Below are 26,656 nucleotides of genomic sequence, written 5' to 3' on the forward strand. Positions count from 1 at the left end.
CCCAGATAGACTGTTTCCCAGGAATTTATCAGGGGCACCTCTGCAGCAGTGAGATGTGTTCTGCAATGGCATCTGCTGTGAAGGTGGCAGGGTTGGGATTGCTGAATGGAGCAGTAGCTTTGTGTCTTTTGACATTTCTATCTTCAGCATTCTTATGACCTTGGTGGGGAAACCTTGCCTTGGACTGGCTTTTGAAACAAACCTATACCCACATTTATCAGCATACAGTGATACTGTCTCATGAGCCAAAATGGATATGCCAGCTCAGAATGCAGGATGTGCCAGGCTGCCTAGGTACCTATTGTTTCAGGAACAAGGATATGTGCATCTAGAAATGCTAGAGGGAAAAAGGAGCCGGGCCTGTGTGAATCCCATCTTCCTCAGCCTGACCTTGGGCATTGCACCCTAAAAGATGTTCACATCTAACCAAAAATACCATATATCCTCTAACTTCTTACCACCTTTCTGGGCAGAACAGTATTATTTAATTTCTACATCCTCATCAGTTATCACAGTTCTGTGTATTTTCAAAGACATTTTTCATTTCCTGTGTGTTGTAATGTCTGTGTGTCCCATAAGACTGTGCTTTTCACCCCCCAGCAACACATATCCTGTGCCCAATGAAGTTTTCCTTATGTATTCATCCTGTATGCTGGTCGTTGTGAGGTTCTCAGGGTGCTTTGCAGCCCTCTGAAAAGAAGTTTGTGGAAAAGCAATATAAAATAAGGAAAGCTACAACTGCCCATGAAAGTAAGCATCAGTCTAGTCTGATCCACAAACTTAATAAGTAAAATTAATGAATCAAGCTATTGGCAGTACTGAAAAAACCCAACAAACCAAATAAAAAAACTCAAGCCACAAAACCCACCCAAAAAAGGAAAACCAAAAAGAAAATCTAAGAAAATGACGTGTCCGATGGTTACAGTCTTGGAAGAAGCTTCACAACAGGTCAACCACAATCACTGTGAGTTCTTTTCCTCAGCAGAATTGGACAAGTGGGACTATGATTTTTGACTATGACTTTGTCATTTTATCATCTTGCTCTTTTTTTTTTTTTTGCTTATTTGTGAAATCTTATGGCAGGTGAGTTTACTAGACAACTCGAAGAGAAGGAGTCACTGATAAGTCAGCTGTCCCGGGGAAAAACATCCTTTACACAACAGATTGAAGAACTTAAGAGACAGCTAGAAGAGGAAACCAAGGTAATGCTTTAACTGTGTTCCATTCCTTGAAACAGAGTGGCAGAAAATGTTCATGTTCAGTTGTAGCCTGGATAAAAGCTGAAATGAGATGTAGGAATGACAAGGATTCCTACTAATTGTTCCTGCCCCTGGCTGAGGCAAGTTACTAGAGAAGAGTTTGGGAAAATCATCAGCATACATAAATGCTAAATAAAACTTACTCAGTAGGATAGCCAAAATCTCAGATCTTACATCTTAAAAGTTTGGGTGTTTCTCCAAAGTTGTTAAATTATCCTCAGTCTTGATAACTTCCTCCTCATGTCACCAGTTAGGGATGACTTCAAACACTTCTTGCCTCACTTGACCTGGACTGTCAAAGCCAGAGGCAAAAAGGAAAAAAAAGCTTAAGCCTCCATTTGAATTTCTAGGGGCTGTTTGTTTTGGTTTTGCTGTAGGTAACCTTGCAATGTTGTGACCTTCCTATTCCTGCAGTCCAAAAATGCGTTGGCTCATGCCCTGCAAGCAGCCAGGCATGACTGTGATCTCTTGCGGGAGCAGTATGAGGAGGAGCAGGAAGCCAAGGCAGAGCTGCAGAGGGCTCTCTCCAAGGGAAATGCAGAAGTGGCACAGTGGAGAACCAAGTATGAGACTGATGCCATTCAGAGAACTGAGGAGCTGGAAGATGCCAAGTGAGTTAAGTGGGCTTCAGCATACTCTTGACTGGCAGGACTGTGCTCCCAGGGTCTTGTTGTGTGCTAGGGAAATAGGGCAGCCGGGTTGGCAAGGTCTCTGAATATCTCCAACTTCAGCCTTTGCACATCTCTGATCTGCAGGATCTTACCCCACTTTCAGCATATTTTCTTCATCTAGTATCTCCACGATTCTCTTTCTAGGCCATCCTTTATTTCCAGCACCTCTTCTTGCCAGGACTCCCTGATTTCCCAATCTAAATAGTCTATGAACAAAAGCCTATGACCAGCCTCCTAACAGGAGGTTGTCTCATATCTCTTAATTGGAGGAAAATGACACTGTCATTTAGAGCAGGTCTTATAAAATATTTACAACCAGCCCATACTAGTTACAATGAGTAAGTAGCTAGCTGGTGCCTGAGAGTTCAAAAGTTCAATTTCAAATATTCACAGACATGCATAAAATGATCTGCCACATACCAGTATTCATAATTTAATCTGTTTTTTTCCATCATAGTCCCTTCTCTCTAGAGGCTCAATTTCCCTCTCCAGTCCTCTTTCCCTTGCCTCATCCTCACCCTCACCCCCTCCCTGTTTTCCCTTTCAGAACTGATTTATTGAGTCATTGCTTAGGTGTCAGTTTTTCCGGATAACACGGCAGCAGTGACACTTGGTCATTTTACTGTGTCTTCCCACCTGGTAGGAAAAAGCTCGCTGCCCGCTTGCAAGAAGCTGAGGAAGCAATTGAAGCGGCCAATGCCAAGTGCTCGTCTCTGGAAAAGACAAAGCACAGGCTGCAGAATGAGCTGGAGGACATGATGATTGACCTGGAGAAGGCCAACTCAGCAGCTGCCTCACTGGACAAGAAGCAGCGTGGGTTTGACAAGATCATCAATGACTGGAAGCAGAAGTACGAGGAGTCACAGGCTGAGCTGGAGGCTTCCCAGAAGGAGGCCCGTGGCCTCAGCACTGAGCTCTTCAAGCTGAAGAATGCCTATGAGGAGACACTGGACCACCTGGAGACTTTGAAAAGGGAAAACAAGAACCTCCAAGGTAGGCTTCATTCAGGTCCTGCAGCCAGTGCAAGAGCCACATCAGCAGACGGCTGGAGGGATGCAGGTGCCCTGCAGCAGCTGTGGGGAAAGGTGTTTATCTCATCCTGAGATGAGCTTTCTGATGTCATTTGAGACACTGATGCTGCCCATCAATGTTTTGAACAAAGAGATTGGTGTGGCCAGAGCAGAGAAGGCCTGCCTTTTCCCCCCTGTCAATGAAACACTGGCAGAGGAGTCTCAGGGGAGGAACAAGAAAGATGACAGAGGTGCAGTGGATGAAGCCAAAACAGCAGAGCACAGTGTTCCTAGCCTGCAGATCACAGATAAAAACTAAATCACTATAGCCACTTCAAAAATCACTCACAAGAAAAGATGTGCCTTCAAGTTGTTCAGGTGAAAATTCTTGCTGGAAGTGGAAGTAAGGCAGGGCTCTTGTACAGACAAGCCCTTGAGGTAGCAGGTTTAGGCATGGGTCCTCTAATCACACTCCATGAATTGCAGGATGCTCCAAACACTCTGTTTGCTAAATCCATCCATCCTTTTTTGTTTCAGAGGAGATTTCTGATCTGACCAATCAGATTAGTGAAGGAAACAAGAGCCTCCATGAAATTGAAAAAATCAAGAAGCAGGTTGAGCAAGAGAAGTCGGAAGTTCAGCTGGCTCTGGAAGAAGCAGAGGTAAGGAAAGAAAGCTCAAGGGAAAAGGAAGAGAGTATCTTTATGAGGATTTTCCATCCTGTTCATCTTCTTAGGAAAACAGCCAGTGTGTTGATTTTTATCATGTGCAGCCTCTCTGCACCCAGCTCCCCCAGCCTTGCTAGCCAGTGTCTCCAAGAGTGACTAGTGGCTTTTGGAGATGTCAGCCCTGTGATCATTAGTGGAGGCCTTTTGCAAGGAGGTGCCTTGTAGCTTTTGGGTTTTTGTTAGAATCATGGAATCATCAAGGTTGGAAGAGACCTCTAAGATCATCCAGTCCAGCCATCCACCCCGCACTACCCCTGTAACCCCTAAACCACTAAACCACATTGCCCAGCACCAGATCCAGTTGTTTCTTGGATACCTCAAGGTATGGGAACTACACCACCTCCCTGGACAGTCTATTCCAATGCCTGAACAGTCAATTTTAATTTTTTTTAAAATATCTAATCTGCATCTCCCCTGTCTCAGCTTTATGCCATTTCCTCTGGTCGTCTCACTGTAGGCAGAGGAGACTGACCCCCACCTCACTACAACCTCCTTCCAGGGAGCTGTTGAGAGTGATGCAGTGCCCTCTGAGTCTTCTCTTCTTGTGACTAAACAAACCCAACTCCCTCAGCTGCTCCTCATAAGACACATTTTCTATACCATTCACTAGCCTTGCTGCCATTCTCTGGTTGGTTGGTTTGGTGTTTGGGGTTTTTTTTTTCACTTTCAGGAAGCTCAGAAATCTTCTGTCCACTGCCTCAAAATTCAGTCCTTGCTCACTTTGATGTAGAATATTTCAGTCTTTCAGAAAATAGAAATGCTGAAAATTATGGTCTTACAGTCTTTTATCAGATATTTCTACTGTCTAGTTTCCAACAGCAAATTCACCATTTCCTACTTATGAGAATAAGAAAACAAACCTCCTGATGACTTTCTCTTTTATAAGGTCTCAGATATTGAGTTGTTTACTGCAGCCTGCTTTAAATAAGTGCAGTAGTCTCAGAAGACAAATGAAAATAGTCTGGTAGGAATTTGGTAAAGGCATTTGGCCTCACCCCATGCATTTCTCCAGTGCCAAGTATGCACATACCCAAGAGGTTTGCCTCATCCCAGTTTCCAGAAACAAACCAATACAGAACAATCCAACTGGAAATCCTTGTTATTCACTTAAAGGGCTCAGCAGATGAATTTTCTTGGAAGTGAGGTACATTACAAGGCTAAGAAAGGGTGTACATGGTGCTGGCAGAAGCATCACAGCACATAGAAAGGGATTTTTAGTGAAGGCTGCATTTCTTTTGAATTGCATCTAAATACTATCTGCTAAACCAGTGATCATCCAGTGACAGGAATCTGCTAGTAAGTTTAATGCTGTGCAACTTCTTTTGTCTGTTATAGGATGCTTTATACACTGCAGGGATTTCACAGCCAGACAAACAGGTGTCATGATCAGAGCAGAGGAAAGAGCATGTCTTCCTTCCACAGCTCTGAGATGTGGAGAATGATTATGTACTCTGTCAAAAAACTTCCCTTGCTAGGAAGAATACATCAGTTCTTGAGGGATCTAAGCAGCTTGGTTTACTTTCCTGGACTGTGTGGAATGGCTTTCTAAAACTCAGTGGTATTAGGAACTAACAAAAGTAAAGTGATGATGTATCTTACTTTAAATGTAAAAGAAATGGGTTAATGCAGATTTTCTCCCTTTCTTGTGATTCTGGGCCTCTGGCAGTCACTGCTGATGACAAAGAACTTCCACGTGCTGTTCCCATTATTATGTTGTGGCTTCTTGTCATGATATGTGTATTTGACTGACCTGCTGCATGTTGGCTGGAGATCAGTAGGGATTTTGTACAGCTTTGTTTTCACAACCCTCCTTCTGTTTCCTCATTCTCTCAAGGGAAGCATAGCTAAGCTTGTGCAGTTCCACCGTTTAGAGAGCACTTCCAAAAATTTGATGTTCCGTTCTGTGCTTTCATTCCTGTTCAATGAGAGCAGCAAGAAGACAGAACTACACTGAGCCTGGCTTATGCAAGACCTGAAAGTCAGAGGCCTTGTTATTTCTTTATAGGCTATTGTCTTCTTAGTCCTTCACTTCGATATAGGAGAGAAATGTGTGAGTACAGACAGGAACAAGTCACCCTTGTTTCACAGACTTGTCTTCATGTTAATTTGTAAGAATGGACAGAGAAATTTTGCATTTTTTCATATAGAGCTGATGTCTATTATTTCTTTCCTTGAAGTCATTTTGCATAATAAGATTATGTAATTGGGAGGTTTCCAGCAGTTTGTGATTTGGAGAGATTTTTGTGAGCAGGGGGGATGGATGTGTGGATCCCTTCACTCCCCCAACAACAAACTTGTTTTAGCTTATCCCTGTCCCTTACAAGCCTGTGAATTTCTGGAGGGTGTCTGTACAGAGGTGTGGAGCAGGGAACATCTGTTGATGTCAAAACTGTGCAGGGAAGGCTGAAGGTGTTGGTGTGCTGTTTGGGTGTTTTTTGTGAGCTGTGAACTGTTTGACAATTTGTCCTCTGAGGAGCTTGCTGCTCAGTTTTCCAGCAGTCAGGTTGCATTAGAAGGCAAATAAATGCGCTGTTTTGCCATGTAAGCTACTCATGCCCTTGCCTACAGAGAGAGACTGAAGGAGGAGACAGGAAGAGTGAAGGGATCATGTTTGTGCTGCTGTTTGTGATTTGGAAAAAAAAAAATCAATTCCTGGTTTGCAAGCTCTTGGTGTTTTCTATTTCAGGGAGCTTTGGAGCATGAAGAAAGTAAGACCCTTCGTTTTCAGCTTGAACTTTCTCAGGTTAAAGCAGAGTTTGAAAGAAAACTGACAGAAAAGGAGGAAGAAATGGAAAATATAAGGTACTGTGCAGGAAGCAGCGTGTTTCTTACGGGAAAAGCCTGAAAAGACTGGACCTATTCTCAAGATCCAAGCCAATTAGATGCACCACAGGTAGTTATGCCAGCATAGGCAGACACTGTCTGTACCAGAAACCAAGACAGTTCTGACTGTTTGCCAAAGGGTAGCCCTACCACATTTCCCTTGCTCAGTTCAAATATTCCTGTCAGATCAGTCTCTGACGGTGTACAGTTAAACCCATCATGCATAACAAACTGCAGCTGTAACAAAACTGGCTGGCATAATCAATTCACAGCAGACCAGGGGCCACCAACTCTATATGTTGACAGTATGGAGGCAACTAGGTCTAGAGAGCTGCCATCTCCTAATCCTGTGTGGGATGGCTGCCTCCCAAGGGGATCCCAGGCAAAGTCCGCAGTACTTGCCTCAGTGGTGCTCAAACTTATGTTATCTGAAGGCATTTAGTTAATTTATGCAATTCCAGCTACACTGAGTGTGGGAGGATGTGAGGAGCTTGCTGTTATGTGTACACCACTTGGGTAAGCAGAGAGAATTGCAGATGTGCAGAAAGTGTGAATGGAACAGGAGAGGAACTCGCATGCAAGAGGGATAAATAGGAAACCATGGAAAGCAATTAGGTGAGAGGAGGATGATGTCTTTTGTCTCTCCCTTCCCAGGCAGCAGAAATGCAAGTCTGAAGAGTTATACCCTTAACAGTATGTGCTAGCCTATGTGTCTGTGCAGTTACTCAGAAAACTTTGAATTAGTTGGTGTTATAACGTTATTAGTTCAAGAATCATGTCACTGTTTATTGATGGGCTAAAGAGTAGGAAAGTGGAAGGCCAAGGCCCACTCTGGCCAGCATACCTACAGGGTTTGATACGTTAATTGTTTCAAAACCAAGAATATTTTGGCCTTTCACCTTCTGATGTCCTGCAGATGTCTGGATTAGAGAGATCTCAAGCCAAGCTGTGCTAATTAGTGCTTTCTGCTTCTGCTTGATTATGAGTGTTCAGTTGACATTCTATGTTGTTTTCTAGGAGTCTAGGGCATAGTTCAGCATCTTGTTGAAGCAATAAGGCCCTGAAGTTTTTTCTTGTTGACTTGATGATTTCCTGGAACTCCTACACTTTCAGGAAAATTTGGCCAGCAATGGAATAAATCTTTCCATGTGTGTCATATTCTGTGCTTAGAGTTACCTTCTGGTTGTAAGAGAGCAAAACTTTTGTGGTAGGACTTCTCTGTTACAGAATCAAGAAAATTAAGCTGTTTGTATCTGTTTTGTCTTTAAACTGACATTAAGGTGCCTTTCCCAGGGGGACCAGGCTGTCAACAGGGTGGGTTTAATCTCTTCTAAATTTAGATGTCTGTAACACAGATTTCTATTAATGAATCATTCCCCTTATAATTAGCACAAGAAAAGTTTTTTCAACATGTAAAGACACAATAAACTGTAGCTTATACATGCCATTTACTATAAAGAGCACCTAGAGTAATTAGCTTAGAACGTAGCAGCCTACCTTCAGTTTGATTAATCCCCTCCACTAATGCCTTCAGCAAAAGGCTGAGATGTAAAACATCCCAGGAAATTATTCAGTAAATATCTTAGTAAGTGACTGTTAGGCTGGAAGTGCTTCTTGTTAGGTTCAAATCTGTACTTGCTTGTGTTTACAAGAGCTCTGAGAGCACTCTTTGCTCCAGTACTGCCAGAGGAAACACAGAAGAAGGATGCTAGAAGTGCTTACAGATCAGGAGTTAGCTGAGGGTGTGAAGCACGCCAGCCAGTTAGACAGCAGTCAGGCACTGGAAACTATGTATGCTGTGTATGTGTGCTACCTATGTCAGTCTGAAATACACTATTTCTGGAAGGGAGACACCTTCAGAAAGTAAAGTACTGCTGCAAGTAATTCTGTGTCCCTGCACAGAGAGGAAAATCACTCATCCTTCATGTCCTTTTCAGGAGAAACCAGCAACGTGCCATAGATTCACTGCAGTCCACCCTGGATTCTGAAGCCCGCAGCAGAAACGAGGCCATCCGGCTCAAGAAGAAGATGGAAGGGGACCTCAATGAGATGGAAATCCAGCTCAGCCACGCTAACAGGCACGCTGCAGAAGCAACCAAGTCAGCACGCGTCTTGCAGACACAAATAAAGGTACTGGTGGCCCCCCAAGCACCCAGAGGTACCCATGGGCCAGGTTTCATTATCACAGGTTTCATCACCACAGCCAGCAGTGGTGATGAAAATTAGGAGGGAAGCTACTGCTAACAGTGTAAAGGGAAAGCCTTGGTGATCACATCTGTCATAAGAGAATATTGAAATGTGGATTTCTTCTCAGACTTGCATACAAGCTGGATGAGTTCCAGTCATAAAACCCTTACTGGCTGCAGCCTCTTGCAGGGGCAGAAAGCTACAGCATGAGGAACTGTAAACCTGTGATTTTCTTGTGAGCTTGCAAGGCTTTTAAAAGAAGTAGAGAGCAAGTCGGTTGCCTGGAGTATAGGGAGTGTGTTTATATTCAGCTTTGTTGTTTGCATCAACATTTGTAATAACTTCAAAAAAAAAAAAGTGTTTCTTGCCAAGGCAGCTCTTCTGTTGTCTCCTCTCCCAGAACCGCCAGCTCTGAGAGATTTGAGCACACAGATTTTTTTCCTCCGTTGCACCACATACCACAAAAGCTATTCAGCTTACAGCTTGGAAATAAAATACAAATATAATAAATAAAGCACTGAAATTCTTGAGGTTGGTCTCAGGTAGCCGCTGCAATCTGGGTTTCTCTGATATAAGCACAGAGGCTTGAAATGGAGTCATATTGCTTTGTTTTAGGAGCTTCAGGTGCAGCTGGATGACTCAGGACATGTGAATGAAGATCTGAAGGAGCAGCTGGCGGTCTCTGACAGGAGGAACAATCTTCTCCAGTCGGAGCTGGATGAGCTGAGGGCTTTGCTGGACCAGACTGAACGGGCAAGGAAGCTGGCAGAGCACGAACTGCTGGAAGCCACTGAGCGTGTGAACCTGCTTCACACTCAGGTTGGCTTTTTCTGTGCCCTCTCCCTCACTGGTTAAACTGAGCCTTCTCTGTTGGGCACTGACACTGTTTGTCCATGGCTATCACAAGTCAGACACACCCTGCCATCCCTCGAAAGGGAAAATGGGGGAGAGGAGTTAAGTCACTCTGTAGATGTCCCACCTGACTCACTTCAAGTTAGCTGGAATTCATGATTCATCCAACTGCTTTCAACAGCTTCCAGAAAAAACACTGGTGGAAAATAAAAAGAGTAAATTTTATTTTTTCATTCTTCCCTGCTGTAAAACCAGTTTTCTGCTTTAGTTAAGCCACGCCCTGGACAGAGAACAATACAAGCACTGCTTTTGTGCAGGGCACTGATGTTACTCAACAGTGAGAACCACAGGGCTGGGCTCTCAACAATAGGGAGATGACACAGGGGAGGAAACCACAGGAAACCACCTGCAGCAAAGTGCTCTCTGTACCTGCACATGTCCACTGAGATCAGCCTTTGGGCGTTGTCCAGGTGGACACTGCCATTTCTAGGGTGTCATTTGACTTGACAGCATTTTTATCACAAACCCAAAGCTTCTCTTCACCAAATAATAATCACAGAGAAATTAAAATGTGCTACAGACTGGTGATGTTTTGCAGTGTTTTCTCCAGCCCATTGGTGATATTGTTTTAATCACCTCACTGGCTGATTAAGGATCATTCATATACCAAAATGAACAGCCTTATTCATTCTTCTATTTCAGCCTATTTCTCATTATTTTATCTGAATCAAAATATGAATATTTACAGCTCTGAGGGTATTTTTAATACTTCTTCGGTCTGAAGTTACCTATGCTAGTCAAGCCAGCCCTTACCACATACCTAGGTCTCCGTTCCCAAATATTGCTCTGAGTAATCCAGAAGTTGCAAAAATCAGGAAGTCTTGGTGTGCTATGGTATTTAGAGGAGCTGTTTCTAATCATCGCTTTTCTTCCTTTTCCACTGTTCATTTGGGGAAAACTTAATAAAAGAACACAAGCCTGATCAATCAAAAGAAGAAGCTGGAGGGTGACATTTCCCAGATGCAGAATGAAGTGGAAGAATCACTCCAGGAGTGCCGGAATGCAGAAGAAAAAGCCAAGAAAGCAATCACAGATGTAAGTAGGCTGGTTCTTTGCTCACTTCTTTTTGTACCACACTGTCTAAGGACACTCAAGAATGTATTTCCCAGGTCACCATTTCTGTGCTTGTTTTAGAGCTCATACATCCAAAATGGGAAAAAACTCCACAGCTATCTGGAGGTGACTGATGAAACTACAAAATAAAGCAGGCTAGAGGTAAAAAGAGGGCAGATTTTTTTTCTGATGTTTAGGGTTTGGGTTTGGTAATTTTTTTAGGGTTTTGTTTCCACAAGGATGCAGTTTCCAATGATCCTCAAAGTCTCAGATCATGTCACCTTTTTATCAAGTAAATCATTCACCCAAATAAACCAGTACAGACTGAACTAGTGCTAAATGGACTCCTGGTGTACATAGAATCCAGGTGACAAAATTACTGAATTGGAAAAACATGAGGCCTAAGATCCCAGAGAGGTGGAGTGTTTTCCTCTTCTAGGGAGGGCAGGTATTTGGGCAGGTGTGGTTTCATTTCACACAGACTTGGAGAAATCCACATCTTCGTTGTTCAGTTGATGGTTCACATCACACCAACAAACAAAATGAAAGCTAAAACTGGAGATTTCTGTGTGTTATATGTCTGGAGTGCCAGACAAAGCTATTCCTGTACCCTGCCTCTTGGCTGACAGCCCTATTACTGCGTGCCAGAGAGAAGATGCTGATTCTCCTTGATGCAGCTTCACCCTGGATTACTATGAATGCTGTCTTTTGTTGACTGGTCAGTGATGAGTACCAAATCTGCAAATGGCTCTTGGTGGCAAGCACAAACATCAAAGCAGGAATGAGCTAATCTGGCATCCTTTTACCTGTCTTACAGAAAGAGCAGAGACTATGTAAGATGTTGGTACTGAACTCTCTATCCCACCACAGACTACAGAATTTGCTCTGCTCTTACAGCCACTCAGGCAGCTCTCACCTGTGGCTGTGCAGGGGAATTTGTCTGCCAGTTCTCTTAAGCTACTACCTTGCAAGAGCTCCAAACACCAAGATTAGATTTTGAATAAATTCTGTGTAAAATGTCTGTAGTGAATGTCACAGGCTTACTTGTAGGCATTGTAAATGAGTACCCTAGTGGTATAGCACAGGTATAAAGAAAACAAGAAAAAGGCAGAGGTGGAACCTTAAATAAAAGCATTGGAACAGAGATGGGAAAGAAGATGGGAAAAAACTCCAAGGTTTTTCTTTTCTTCCATTTTCTCTGTCCAGGCAAGATATGCACACAGAAGGTATTCCATGGAGCTTTGGCTACAGTGAATGATCCAAATAACGGATAGTTCAGGACTAACCTTCCACTGTTTATTCTGGAACATAATCCAGTAGCATAAGGGATTTCCTGTAAAATGTGGTTGTTTTTCAGGCAGCAATGATGGCTGAGGAGCTCAAAAAGGAGCAAGATACTAGTGCTCATTTAGAGAGAATGAAGAAGAACATGGAGCAAACCATTAAAGACCTCCAGAAGCGACTGGATGAAGCAGAACAAATAGCTCTGAAAGGTGGCAAGAAACAGATCCAAAAACTGGAATCCAGGGTAAGTTTCTGATCCAACTTCAGACCACTGCCTTCTGCTTACAGAATTGGCACCAGATCTGTAGCCTAGTGCTGCCTGATTCACAGGGGCCAAGAAGGGGTAATGTGGACACTTTGTTTCACAAAATGCAGGTGAGCAGTTCTTGGAAGCATGCTTCCCCTTCATTATCCAGCTACAATGAGCTGCTGACCAGCAGATGAGCAAAGCACCTTGATTAAAAAAAAAAATTAAAAGCCCCAGCATCTAAAATCAGCAAAAGCCTCTCCCAATGATTGCTTCAGTTAAACTTTTTTGGCCTTTGCACATGGCCTGTGACTGATGGTGCAGCTGAAATATTTTTATGAAAAAGCAGAATGGAAAGGTGACATTTAGATCTCCTCCTGAAATTTGGCTCTATGGAGACACCTAGGAAGTCAGCGTTTCTTGAACTGTGAACCAAATTATCTGCTGCTTTACATATATGTGGCATAGTGGCAAGGGTTTTTCCTTTGTTGCAGGTTCGTGAGCTGGAGAATGAACTTGAGACTGAACTCCGTCGCAACTCAGATGCCCAGAAAGGAGCCCGCAAGTTTGAGAGACGCATAAAGGAGCTGACGTACCAGGTATGCAGTAACCACCAGGTCACTGGCAAGAAACGTCGTAAATTGCCTCAGTGTTACAGTGAAGGATGGCCTTACTTAAGAGATTCCTGATTGCAGGAAGCTTTGGGCACAGGAGGAACATCTCCTTAGGGCTTCCATCACAGAATGCTTTGGGTTGGAAGGGACCTTGGAGATCATCACATTCCAACTCCCTGCCATGTGCAGGGACACCTTCCACTAGACCAGGTTGCTCAGAGCCCCATCCAACCTGGCCTTGAACAATTCCAGGGATGGGCCAGCCACAGCTTCTCTGGGAAACCTGTGCCAGTGATCATCATCCTCTTGCCTGATTTGTTGTAACTAATGTCAGAAAGCCTCTGTTGCTGGGATTTGGACTGTTTTAGCACAGTATTAATATGGAACAGGCTTCAGTGACTATTCACAATGCAAGAGAAGAAAGAGCCCAGCTCCCTCTCAGCTGTGCTGCTATTGCTAAAAGGAGCCAGAAGGACTCAGGTGACTCTAATGCCCTGCTCAGTGTAGGGTTGCTGAGTTCCAGGGCTCCGTTACCTATTACTGAGCAGCAGGATCTAGTCTTGAGCCTCCTGCAGGTTTGCTAACAGCTGCTCTTGCTGCTTGCCTTTCAAAAAGCAGCACAGAGCACTTACCCTTTTGCTTTGAACAGCATTAAGAAGATAAACCCATCCATCTGCCTTAGGAGACTATTTAGTCTCCTACCTGTTGTTTTACTTTGACTTTTGTATGCAGAAGCTGAAGGTTGTTTTCTTCAAATATAGTGAGCAGGCAGAATTAGCTGCTCCCTCTGCTTATGGAGCGTGACAGCTTAAACTGGGCTCCTTTTACCAGAAATGCCTTCAAATCAAACTTCAAATTATGCAAATTACATAGTTCTAGGCTCACCCGTATCTGCTTCAATATATAATGACACGCTTTATAATGACAAGCGTGCTCCTCACCCCTGAGCAAGGAACTCTGTCTGTATCTGCACACCTCTGAAAGTATGTGCCGATTTCTATAAAGAAATATGTTTATACTTACACATATATGCATAGGAAGGGTACTCTTTCAGTCTTCACCCTCCACACTTACACACATCTTCAATGATGATGTAGAAATTCTTCTCATGTGTACACAGGATATGGCTAGTTGTGCTTTGAGCTTTAAGTTTCTAAAATACGTATGGCATCCATGATTATTGTATTGTGGAAGATGATTTAAGCCTTTTTACTCTATCAACCCAATTAATGGTGTTTTGATACAGTCAGAAGAAGATAAGAAGAATCTCGCCAGGATGCAGGATCTGATTGACAAGCTACAATTAAAAGTGAAGAGCTACAAGCACCAAGCAGAGGAAGCTGTAAGTAACTATTTGGGCCTTTTTACCTTTGACAGATATATTGTTTTAAACCCACAATGTTTTATCCATAGAAATTTTTAGTACAAATACACATTTTGTGTCCATTAGTATTTCTTTTTATATCTATATAAGCCCTGTATATAAAACTGTATTTCTATTATATATAAAGTAAAACATTTAGCATATGTGTTGATTATATTTAAGAAAAGGTATTCCATTTTATCCTGACTGCAATATAATTTTCAAGAGAAGGGGAGGAAGGGAAAGAACAGGAAGGACTTTTTTCCACCTAGCCCCTCGGAAGGCACCTTGAGAGCCTCTCAGTACACTTAACATGGAAAATGCCACTAGGAATATCAATTCTGTAAAACAACAACAATCTCAGTTCTGCAGGAGGCAAGTGGTGCCCATACAGCTGTTACCTAGTCATGCTGAGCACTTTCCAGCCCACTTCAAATTAAAAGCTTTGTTTCATGTGGACAGAAGGAAATCAGCTGCACTCTTTTTTTCTCACCAGGAAGCTCAAGCCAATCTGTACCTCTCAAAGTACAGAAAACAGCAACACGATCTGGATGATGCTGAAGAAAGGGCTGAAATAGCTGAATCTCAAGTTAATAAGCTGAGGAGCAAGTCAAGAGATATTGGCATGAAAAAGGTATGGTCATACTGTATGGGGTAGACGTGAGTGTTTAACACACAATAGTGGATGCTCTCTATCTGTTACATCTCTGAAAGTAGTGTAGACTAGGATAAATTCTTGGGTTTCTGTATTTTTTAGTTTCACTCTGCCCTTTATTTTAATAATAAGGTAACTCTTCAGGACAGCAATCTGGCACTTAGACAAAATATATTCTCTGTACTCTTGATGTCATTTAACCTCTGTTCTCAGCAGCAGAAGCAGAACTGGTGATTCGGTAGATTTGTTTCGGGGTTTGGGGTTTCTTTTTGCAGGGGATATTAAAAAACTCCACCTTTTTGTCTCCCCGATGATGATGTAGATTTCTGTGTATATAATACAGCCTGGGGATGACTACATCATAGATGATATTAAAAAATATAGATATTTATAAATATATAAATTTATACTATATTATAAATATAGATATTATAAATATAGCTATTTTAACATTGCTCTTTCAGTGACCTTGTATTGATTTGAAGAGCTGGATGAAAAGAAAATATTGGTGATTAGTCACTTAGCTGCTGGGAAGTCATTAGTGATTAGAAATATATTTGTGATGTTTTGCACTTGAACTGAATGGTAGCAGAATAATGTTGATGAAACTAGAAAGCACTTAAGAACTTAGTCTGGAACTGACAGCAAACTTATTTGTTTGCCTTGTGACAACCAGGGAAAATAAGAGTGGGGTTGTTACTTTTAGGAATGATAGAAAGCTGGGTCATTGCTAAATCTATTTCATTTGCAAGCGAAACAAAATTCCATGCTGAACATCACGTAAGTCTTATGGAGTTGATAGCTCCCAAGTTAAGAAAGAGGGGGAAAACGCCCTTTACACTCTTAATTTCTGCTTTTATATTGGCCTAATTAAGTCACCTTTAACTGATATAAATGACTGTTGCTCCACCATCTAGAGCAGAGCTACATTAAAACGACATGAATATCTGTTTTTTCACACATTTACATACAATCGAAGCAGTACTGTAACTGAGCCTCAAAATACTTGCAGCTTTTAAGGGTAAAAAATTTCCACAGATTTTTCTAAATTATTCTACCCCTACAAAAAAATCAAAACTAATATAGATTCACTTAAAGATACACAAAGCCATGGCATCACACAAACACCGAAATAGGAACACCATGGGAGTAGGTTTTTTTAAAAATATTGTTAAGGTTGCTGTTTATTTCCTGTACCTTACTGGTATCGTCTTTCTGCCTCAAATATGCAGAAGTCACAGAGAAGTGGATGCCTGTTTTTATTAGTCAAATGCTGTCTGCCAACACCAGTTGCAGCTCTGGCAATGTAGCAGAGTGTTACACTGCCAAAAGATGAGCTCAGTGGTGAATGCAGAGGTGGCAGCTCCACAAGAAGGGTCTTGTGGGAGTAACTGCAGGAGCTACCAGGAAACACCCTAAAGTCATGACACATTTCCTTTGGGGAGAGAAGGGCACTCTAGAGACTCCTTTAATCCTGCAGCATCAGAAATACCTTATCTACTGCTATGAGTACCCCTTTCCTGAAAACCATGGTTTGTGATTCAGAACACCACCATCTACTGACACAGGGTTGTAGAAGTCCTCTGCTATCAAAAGGCTCTGTATAATCTAGAACGAATACAGGATACCTGCATTGCTAGCTGGAATAAGATGGCAAATGTTGTCTAGATTGCTGCTAATCTATTTCAGATACAAACTGGTAATACCAGGGAGCAGAAGCATTAGTGGAGCTTTTGTCATTTACTTGTGAACTTACCCTAAAACCCCTCAACACTTCTATTTTTAACAGTTGTATACTATCTCAATTGCATTTCAGGTTCATGAAGAGGAATAAAAAAGTCCAAGCTGACAGATATGAGAAAATACTTGACATAATCAGGCACAACTGAAAGCAGATGTAGAATAAAAATAAGCACTTACAGAAATAAACATCAAGTGAAAATCCAAATAGACTGTATAGTGTATTTCATTCATTTATTTGTGTTTCTATTTTGCCAAGCCTCAGGGATCAATAGAAGATTAAATCTCGCCAACAGCCGACTTCACTATGTTGGAACAAATCCTAACTGGCAGATCTCTGACAAAATCAAAGCTAAGGGCAAATCCAGTCATGCTTCACAGCCTCACATATTTCATACGCAGATTGTTAAAGCAGCTGTTGTGGTTTAGGAATGGTACTTCTCAGTTCACTCTCTCAAACCACACTGCCACTCTCTTGCTCTCCGTTCCCCTCCGCCCACTCCAGAAATGGAGTTGGAAGCACAAAAGGTGAAAGATAACAGGCTGAAATAGGAATGATTTCCTGGAAACAGCCATGAGATAAAATGAATAGTAACAGCATCAGTATTTATTTTAAAAGTGTACAAAAGAGAGGATGATGCACATGCAGAAATGCTCACCATGGATCCCTCCTTGAAGGAACCCCTTTTACCCCAAAGAGAGTAGTCCCTCTCCCTGTCCCCCAATGAAGTGATGTGGTATCAAATAACATGAGGGTCCTGGTCATGCCCCCTCATGGCTATTGCAACAAAAATAACCTTGTCCTGGCTGGAACCAGGACAGCAACACAGACTAAACCCATGCAAGAGGACAGCCCTTGAAGCTGGGATAACCCAGCTTCCATTTGTCCTGCCAGTAGGACCCTGAGTTTTGGAGGAGAAGTAAAGATTTTCATATAAACAGTCAGTTTATAAGCTTCCACTACCACCAGTCAAATGACTTCTCTTTTCCAGCTGCAGGATGGGCACAGGAGATGCTGCCAAGGGACACCTCCCTGTGGCTCAGAAATAGTGTTCTTTCCGCCTTTTCTGCCTTTAAACAGGGAACTGGTCCACGGTGGTTTAACATGAGCCAGAAAATTAAACTTCAAATAAGCCACTCCTAAAATCAAACTCCAAATAAGCAACTCCCCTTCTTCCCACTCCTTTCTGGTAAGAGAGCGACAAAAGCAGAGACTGTGGGTTGAGATAATTTACTGAAAGCAAAGAGCAACAATAACAATAGTTGTTAATAACAAAAGTATACAAAAAGAGAAGATTCTTTATCCACAAAAAGGTGTTCACCACCTCAACTTAGTTCCAGGTGGCTGCTGGGACAAAGACAAAATGGTGTACACTCCCCGTAGGTCATGTCCATGTGGTCCCCTGGGACAAGGACGAGATGGCAGCCATTCCAGTTCTGCTGGCTCCACATGTTTTTCCAGATGAAGAGCAGGTGGCAACCATTCCCACACACCATGTGGTCCCCAGGACAACAGCAAGACCTTGGGTGAGGCTCCCACAGCTAACATTTCCCATTCCTGAGCCCAAGACAATGGAAAACAATGACGGACAAGCCCCCGAAAGCTGGATCATCCATGTCACACCGCCCATTTTCCAGACCGCTGTGCTGGGCAGCATTTGGCTCCTCACAGCTCTCAGTCTGCCAGTGTTTTGTTCCCCACAGCTGTTCCCACTCTGACACTGTTCCCCCCACCACTGCCAGGGTGTGCGCACTCTGCTGGGCTCAGACTCACTGCTGTTGTAGACACAGTCTTCATTTTAAATTAAAATACTAAATGAAATGAAAATCAGTAAGCCCTCTCTTTCCCTCACACTGGAAAAAAACCCAACCCAACTCTCAGAACTAGTGGATTTCTTCTTCTGTGGAAACTTCTTTGTCCCTTTAGGAAATCCAAGTTCCAACTTTTCATGCTGACTTGTCATGGGACGAGTGGGAGCTTCAGACAAGCCCTGCCTTATTTTTGGCAAAACAGCTCAAATTTAAGAAATCACTCTGGCCCACAAGTTCTAAGGATCTAGTCTATTTATAAAGTGAGTTATTTACTGAACAGACAGCAAGTAACACCTGAAAGGTCTTAATCAGAGTTACTTAGTACACAGTATAAAATGAAAGAACTACCAGTAGATTACATAAAACAGTGATTGATATCAAGGTATCTATATTAAAGCTAGCAAAAAAAAACCACTATAGATTAGGAGTCAAATGTAACTTACCACCAAAATGATGATAATGTACACAGAGTCCTTTCACTCAGCCTCCAGAGGAATAACCGCAAAGCAGGCATCCCTGCTCTGGGGAGAAACCACTGGAAAATGTGCAGAAGATTCCTGCTTTGTGGAAGTTTGGTGTAGCTTACATAGTTTGTAAAGTGAGGCGTCTGTCAGTCAGAAATCCAGTTTCTCTTTCCATATCTCACTTCCACAGTAAGATGCTTATTGTCAGCTGGAAGATGCCAGACCAATGGTAATTCCATGGTGCCAAAATAGCTCACTATAAGACAGCTTTGTCTGGTTTCAGTTATCTCACTGGTTAACAAGCAACAGATAAGCTCATGTAGGGGGGTGAGATGCCCTGCTACATGACTTTTCACATACAAGCGTACATTGACTTTTTTTCCGTCCCCATTTGTCCATTACTGTTGCTCAGACAATTGCATTTCCATGTGGCTCTGTGTCTTGGGGTGATTTTATAATACTGTATTCCCCTACTGTCTGCTTATTGCCCAGAAATGGGTCCCCCAGCTTTAAACTGGGTCCAGGAGAGGAGGGAGAGAAGCTGAGTGAATTCTTCAGTGCAGTTTGTGTTCAAGGACTCACACACACTCCCCCGCGTTCTCACCGCTGCAGAGCTGAGGGAGCACATTCCTGCTTTTAGCCAGCCTGGTAGCTGAGGCAAGAAATGTTCCCAGGACTGCATACCAAAATCCTCTGGAACTTCTTCTTCTTCTGGAACTGTCCAGCTTAGCAGTGATCCGAGAACCAGATCATCGGACCCTGTGGACCGGCAGCAAGCCTGCGGGGACGCCGCACCCCGGCCTTGGGCCTCAGGAGGGCCTGAGCCAGCTACAGACAGAACTCTAAAACCACCAGCTTTCTCCGCATCGAGGAGGTTTATTATCTAACATTACTCTTTTTTTTTCTGTGCCTGCTGGCACTCTGCTTGTTAAATAAATCAGTTTTTTAACTTTCATCCAAGAAATTCCTTTTGTATTGGTGGGGGAGGGAGTGCAGAAACCTGCCTTCTGGGGAGGAGACGTTCCTTCCAGAGCGTTTCCTCCTAAACTTGTCTCAAACCGAGACACTCTGTCTAAAGGAGAAGGTGAAGGAACTCTTTGTTCTTTTCATCAACAATCTCAGTAGTATCTCTGTGCAGAAAACTACTTTCTTCCTGTATGTCAAGGTGTTCATAGGATTCCTTCCTCCCTTTTTTTCTAGATAAAATAGAAATACTTGTAAGAACTACTGATGTGTAAAATTAATCCCATAGTGGGAACAGAACAAGACACACTCACTATAAAGATGTCAGCATTTTCCATTTTAGCATTATCTCAGTAAAATAAGCATCTACACAACAGTGTGGAAACATTCCTGGTTTTTCCATCTTGTCCTCCATCAATGTAACCAGAATTGAGTTAACCTGTAAACTGTTCCACTTCCTCTGATTACAACATGTTTGAGGGCTCAACAGGTCCCAAGACAACTTAATCTTGCTTAAATTGTTTAGACAACTGCATCTCAAAGTATATTACCATCTCTAAAGCATGTTAGAACTGTTTAATAAGCAGCATGCAAGTGAATCTCTATGTAAAGAGAAAAATGAAAAAAGACTGAGGCATAATAATTTCAGAATTTTCTTTCCCATGCATTTTTGCTGTACCTCATGGTAGCCATCATAACATGTCTCCTGAAGCTTAGCAAATCCAGACTGTGACAAAATTTTAAGATACAGGGAGTTTGAAGGTAAATGTTTCCAAGGGCAGGGCAGAAGGATGGACTAAGAACTGAAGTCTGGATTTTTAAGGATACTCACTTCCATTGCAGAGGAAACAGACAGAATATTCTAATACAGAGCCAGCCTATTACAAACACATGAGAATAAAATGCATCCACTTGAAGATACCGCGCTCCAGTAAAGAGGAGAGCTGTGCAGAGAGATGAGGTCAGGGACCATATGGTTCTAAGGATCTCCTACACAAAGCAATTTAGTATCACTTTTCAAACTGAGGTTTTGACAAGCTTTGACAGTGCATGCAATTGACAGTAGATACAATTAAACAGTAATTTGGGGCCCTGATGAAAACCAGGTAGGAACATTGTTTGAGAAACTTCACATTTTGTTTTGGATTCTTTTTGGTCTTAAAGACAAGTGAGAAAATTCAGCAATTCAATCACTCTTTAAGCAAGCTATTGGAAAATATTTGTGAAGGGTAACCACCTCTTTCATCCTTTATGAAGCACAGAAGAGCATCTGATTAAAGGAAGGGCTTGTTGACATTGTTACAACCAAAATACAACCAAAATGCACAGATGCACCATAGAGGGCCTCAAAACTTAGAAAATAGCAAGAATGAGGACAGTTTATTTATGCCGAAACTTATCTTCCTATATTTTCAGTCTTTTTTGTATGCTTTAACCCATGAAAATCAAATTTATGTTTCAATTAAACATTCAAGGTCTGGATTTAGGTTCTTCCCTTCAATTTGAGTTAGGGGTCCATTTTGAGGAGGTGGTCAATGGGTTTCAACCTCCCACTGTCAGAATTACCTTTCCCTACTTACTGCTCAGTTCTTTTGACTTCACTCCTGGTGGCCCTTGTCCAGACAGCCCATTAACATTGGGATTGTCTTCCCTTTTTCTTAAAACAAAAGATCAGCCTAGCAAACAATGCTAACAGTGCAGTTGTTCAATCATAACTGTCTAGATACAGCTACTGATCACCAATTGTTTTTAAAGTTGCAAAGTTTGGCTCAAACCCTCATTCAAATCTTGAGGGGCTTGGTATCAACAGTACCTTAAAAAATAAGTACTATAATGATTGTACATACCTTGAGATAGCAAACTGCTACCACTGTTGCCACTGTTGTCACCACTGCAACAAACAGTGCTCCTAGCACAATCTTCCAGGTCTTGCCTGAATTTTCTTTAAAAATACAAAAACAAAACAGAAGTGCTTTATATCGCAAATTAATATTCACTATTGTTCAATAAATATAAGCTATGATTTTTCTTACTTGTAATCTAAAAGGTATGATTTAGGGAGAAAGAAACATTAAAAGGAAACTGAGACAAAGACAACAATGTTAAGTTACTTGACTCATACTATAAGACTTTGAAGTGATACTTTACCGACTTAAGTGTGAATAGCCAAAAGCAGATTATTTTATTTAATTGTGCTGATGGCAAATTCCATGTGTGCTCATAGGATAGGATTTGACAGCTTCTTAATACAAGTCCCATTTAAAAGCAATCAACTGCCCAGTATGTCAAACACTGTCTCCAGGTATGGTGCTCAGTGCCATTAACAGCACTGCTCATTTACAGTAGAGCAGCTCTGTAAATGTTATCCAGCCTGGATCATAAATTTCATAACTCCTACTGCAAAATCTTTGCAACTTTAATCTGAAACGTTGCCCAGCTTCATAGTGCAACTATGCAATCCAGGTGGACACAAGAAATCCTGAGGTGGGTGATCACCATGGATTCCACAGGAGATCAAAGCTCACCTAGTAGAAACCCCTGCATAGCACCAAACTGTCAGAAGAACAGTATGGTTCTTCTACCTCAGGCTATATTTCCTCTGCTGTGTCCTGTCCGAAGAATTTGAAAAATTCTACACTCCTCTGGAAACTTCCTATGGATGTCTGGCAAACAACTAAAAAATAAGAACTGCTAAAATGGAGTCATCTAGTCATTGCCTTAGCTTGACTCTGTAGCCACATGCAGATCTATGTTACACCTTGCCAGTTCCAGTGGTAGAGCAGCTTTAAGCTGCAACCCTTCCTTACACAGAAGAGAGCTGCTTAAATGACTGTAAATTCATCTCTTTTTTTTTTTCCCCTCAGAAGCCTTCTTTCCAGTGGCCCTTGGAAACCCTTCTGATGGCTCAAGCAGCTGCTATCCAATGTGGTCTAGCCCATCCCCTACTGTGTCCAGACGCTTATCTGCTTTCCGGCTGTGCTGCCACAAAGGTGCTCATCTCTCTGTAAGTGTCTTCTCAGTTCTGTATAACCAAACTGTGGACCCCAAGCAGGAACATCCTGTGAGCAGCACAGTAATGTCACCACTGAAGAGGGGCTTTCTATCACCTATGGCTGTTGTAAGATCCATCAGAGAGCAGCTAGAGAAAGGCATTTGTAGCAGATGATCCCAGTGACATTTGGACTGTCTCCAGTAAATGTATAGGGAGACTGATGGACTTGTGAACAGAAGTTAGGAGTGTCAGCTAAAGGTGTAACTCCTTGGAAGTGTTGGATGCTCTCCACTCTAGAAGCACAATATTAGCTTTACAGGATAAGGAAGATCAGGCTGCAATTTGAGCTGCAGGGAAGTATGTTTGTCTGACTTAAGCGTTTTCTTTAATCCAACTCCCCTCCTTCAGGTTGCATACAGCCGCTGCCATCTAAACCATCAGGTTTTCAGAATGAAATTAAGCCATCATGAGGGAGGGGGAAGAAGGGAAGACAAAAAGATGTAGCTATTATCACTTATTTTACCCCCTTTTATGTTGCCTCTATTTTTCATGTCTTACTGGCTTGTTTCAAGTTCTCTTCTTTGTTTAGAAGAGGTGCCCTATATTAGCTCACAATCTTTTAGGTGATTGTATTTAATTGTGTAAAATGTCTGTATGCTACTGTTGTATGTCCTACTGAGAATGAAATAACTGTAACTAAGATTTCACAGCTAGAAATTTACTATAGCTCATAGAAACACAGGCATGCACTTAAACATATATATCCCCAGGCCTAAAAAAGGCCTGCTGTGTAGAATTAAAGCTTTGAAAATAACAACTGTGGGTTCTCAACAAGCTTTCTTCTGCAGCCAAACCTGTACCACATGCTTTGGGCTTCCCATCATCTCTCTGCTACATTTAAAGCTGTCTTTGCTGTCAGCAGAGCATTTAGGACAGGATTCTGAGAGCCCTGCTGTGCCCTCAGCTTTGAGAGCAGTTGGTGGCAATTGAAGGCAGCCACTGATTTTGAAACCTTTGCCACAATAAGCTGCTGACTGAAAAAAAAAACTTCTAGTCTTTAAATAAACACATCTGAGGTAGCTTTTTTTTCCCTTGGGCCAACAATAATAAAATATGTATCTATTCTACCCAACTGTACCAATCACACAAGATGGTTTTTCTCAGTATTTTATAGATTTCTGATTGACTCTTTTGGCTGTGCATTGTCCTAACTGGTCCTCATCCTCTGAAATGGAAGGAATGGTAACTTACCAACATGTAAAGTTCTCACAGTAAGTTTTGTGTAGAAAGGTGTTGAAATATTACACAGATATTCTCCACTGTCATCTGCAGTAAGATCATCCAGCATTAGTGAAAAGTCATTTTCGTGAACCCGGACTCGAGGCTGGGGAGAGTGAGATGTGCCATTGAAGGAGGCCAGGACTGAGCTTGCTGCATTTCTGTGTAATGTCCAGACAACACTGAAACCAGAGTCAAAGCCAGAGCTTGCGGTGTCATTCCTATGTTCACAAGGAATTACGGTGCTACCTCCTTCCACATTAAACAGGTGGTCTGAAACAGATAAAGAACTCTGCAGTTTTTTTTGGAAAATACTGTGAAGGTAATTTAAACATTTTCTGACTTTTTTCTGAGGTTTGATACTACTATGGACACACTTAAAAACATATTTCACTACTTTGATAACATATTCAAATATCACAGTATGTTTCTAAAAGCATCTGAAGATTTTAAAAACCTATCTTACACTAAAAAAAATCTGATTTGTACTGGCAATATTTACGAAAATCCTTTTTTTTCATTTGACTATTTTTCCTCTAATTGAGGGGCTCATTAATAGAAGTGATTCAGTCTAGTCTAAGTCACTGTGTAAAACAGCAGGAAATTCCACATGCTGGGAGCAGAGGGAAAATGCAACTGTTCAGATACCTGCACATCTGAAGCAAAAGGATAAAACACAACATAATTTAACTAAAAGAATAAAAAGATCATATGTAGTTAGAAATAACTTACTGCTATGGTGGACTTAAGTACTTTACTTGTCTATGATGAACATTTAATGATTAGTGAACAGCTTTAAAAAAACAGGAAAGGGAAGGAGAAGGCAGGTAAGTGGAATTAATACCTAATATATAAAATACTAACACAAGATAAATTAACATCAGAGCACAACAATTGATTTGATATCAGGGATTTGAAAGCAGTGGTGGCTGGCAGTCAGCTGGAAAGGAAGGTAATAGATTATTTTGATATGGTATAACTACATTTGATTTCTGTGTGGGAGTTTTAACTAACAGAGGTGTGGGGCTGAAAATCGTGAATACAAAACAAAATTGTACCCCATGTTGCTATTGTACAAGTCAAAGGAAAGCAGTTTGCTATCAAAATAGTCTAGTGAGGGGTTAGATGGATGCAGGGAAATTCAAATAAATGTGTAATGAAATATACCTTTTTCTCTTGGGGATCAGAGGCATAGATAAACAAAACAGACACTTATCGTGCACTTGTTAGCTATTATGATGGCATACTTTAAATCTTTCATACTGTAAGATATTCCATGTAAATTAAAAACTGCACTCTTGTTCTGGAGCTTATGCAGTTGGTTAGGAACTGAGAGTGTCTGGACACACTTTAGGGGGAAATCAGGGTGATGGAAGCATCCATGCACATCTCTTACAAGAGAACTGCTCTGCATTGCTCTTCATTCAATTAAGAATATTTTCTAAGGAACAGGAGAGGTTGAAAAGCAGTTATTTACTCAAACTGAATTTCCAGTGAAATTCAGGAGGAAGACAAAGCAGAATTGAAATTTCATAATCCTGCTTTTCCTTAACTAACAAAATGAGCTCCTGTTTGCTAAAATGCAAACAGTGTTTGCTGCTCTCCATTCCCATGCACCCCAGCACTCAGACCAGTACTTAAGGAAGCATGTGAAGAGAAGTACAATGAAAGGATCAAACAGTACCAATGAAAGTCTGGCAACAGATAGGAAATGGGCAAAGTAAAGATCACATATGCAGCTAGAGCAGCACGCAAACTTCCACCTCCCTCACAGAACTCACATATTCTCCAAGGTTTCCATGTATTTTGTCCAATAGACAAAATTCTTTTATTGATAGAGTGTAAAGTTTGTTTATTAGGCACCTCTTAAAATGTGAAACCGATATAGAAAAGATGTTCAGAGTAAAGGTAACTTGCAGAAGGGTGAGCTAGCCCCTCTCACTCCTACTTCTTGGAAGTAACTTGTAATGCTGTCCTGTAACCCTAACAGATGCATTGCAAACAGAAAAGTATATCCTTTTGCATTGTCCCACATCCATGTTGCCCCACTGCAGAAAGACTGTCTTTATTTTGACCCTGAAGCCAGCTGTGAAATTCAGTAACAATGGAGGAAGAGACTTCCATTCATTCCTACCTTGCATCTTCCATTCAGCAGCCCACACTTCACCGTGGAAATGAATATGACAGTAGTAAGTATCTGCCATGTTTATAATGTTCTGGTCACTTCTAAGAGAATAGAGAACTCCATTCCTGGTTTCCTCCCGATCTGTCTCTTGGATGGATATATTGCCTTTTATCCAAGATATATTTGGTGCTGGATAAGTGAGAAACGCATAGCACTTCAGTCTCCTTTCTGTGTTTGTCTTCTGGTATTCCAGTGCATAAGAAGAAGGAGCTGTATATGAAAAAAAAAATAAAATAAAAAAAAAATCCTACTACTTACCAAATAGTTTTTAACTTGAAGTGATTGCTCCTTTGAAATACCATCTGGGAGAATAAATATAGCTGAGAACAAAACTTAATCTGTGTTTGATTTCAGAAGAAAACACAGCTACTTACAATACCAAGATTTGTACTGTTCTGAGAAGCCGCATTATGTAT

At 41.7% G+C, this 26,656-nt stretch overlaps 2 protein-coding genes across 14 annotated transcripts in view; one reads left to right on the top strand and one right to left on the bottom strand.

Moving 5' to 3' along the window:
- MYH15 (myosin heavy chain 15) overlaps nt 1–16,758 on the top strand; it is a 44,996-nt gene extending 28,238 nt beyond the window's left edge. Inside the window, exons 30-42 of the mRNA XM_032098331.1 lie at nt 1,084–1,202; nt 1,674–1,870; nt 2,574–2,923; nt 3,478–3,602; nt 6,355–6,470; nt 8,429–8,621; nt 9,294–9,497; nt 10,500–10,625; nt 12,001–12,171; nt 12,669–12,773; nt 14,035–14,130; nt 14,648–14,785; nt 16,623–16,758. Coding sequence (XP_031954222.1) covers nt 1,084–1,202; nt 1,674–1,870; nt 2,574–2,923; nt 3,478–3,602; nt 6,355–6,470; nt 8,429–8,621; nt 9,294–9,497; nt 10,500–10,625; nt 12,001–12,171; nt 12,669–12,773; nt 14,035–14,130; nt 14,648–14,785; nt 16,623–16,640 — 1,958 coding nt within the window. The 3' untranslated portion in view covers nt 16,641–16,758. The remainder of the gene's footprint in view (nt 1–1,083; nt 1,203–1,673; nt 1,871–2,573; nt 2,924–3,477; nt 3,603–6,354; nt 6,471–8,428; nt 8,622–9,293; nt 9,498–10,499; nt 10,626–12,000; nt 12,172–12,668; nt 12,774–14,034; nt 14,131–14,647; nt 14,786–16,622) is intronic.
- HHLA2 (HERV-H LTR-associating 2) overlaps nt 1–26,656 on the bottom strand; it is a 42,839-nt gene that overhangs the window by 10,436 nt on the left and 5,747 nt on the right. For 12 of the 13 annotated variants that reach the window (XR_004238087.1, XR_004238083.1, XR_004238084.1 and 9 more), the window contains 4 exons: nt 26,190–26,450; nt 24,029–24,328; nt 21,633–21,727; nt 18,802–20,018 (listed from right to left, as the gene is read on the bottom strand). Coding sequence is in view for 1 of the 13 variants with exons in the window: in XM_032098333.1 (XP_031954224.1) it covers nt 19,992–20,018; nt 21,633–21,727; nt 24,029–24,328; nt 26,190–26,450 (683 nt within the window). In the remaining 12 variants the exon portion in view is untranslated. Of the gene's footprint in view, nt 1–17,761; nt 20,019–21,632; nt 21,728–24,028; nt 24,329–26,189; nt 26,451–26,656 lie in introns of those variants that run through there. The other variant, XM_032098333.1, reaches the window with a different exon arrangement.

This window comes from Corvus moneduloides, chromosome 2 (genome assembly GCF_009650955.1).
Source record: "Corvus moneduloides isolate bCorMon1 chromosome 2, bCorMon1.pri, whole genome shotgun sequence".
NCBI classification, from domain to species: domain Eukaryota; kingdom Metazoa; phylum Chordata; class Aves; order Passeriformes; family Corvidae; genus Corvus; species Corvus moneduloides.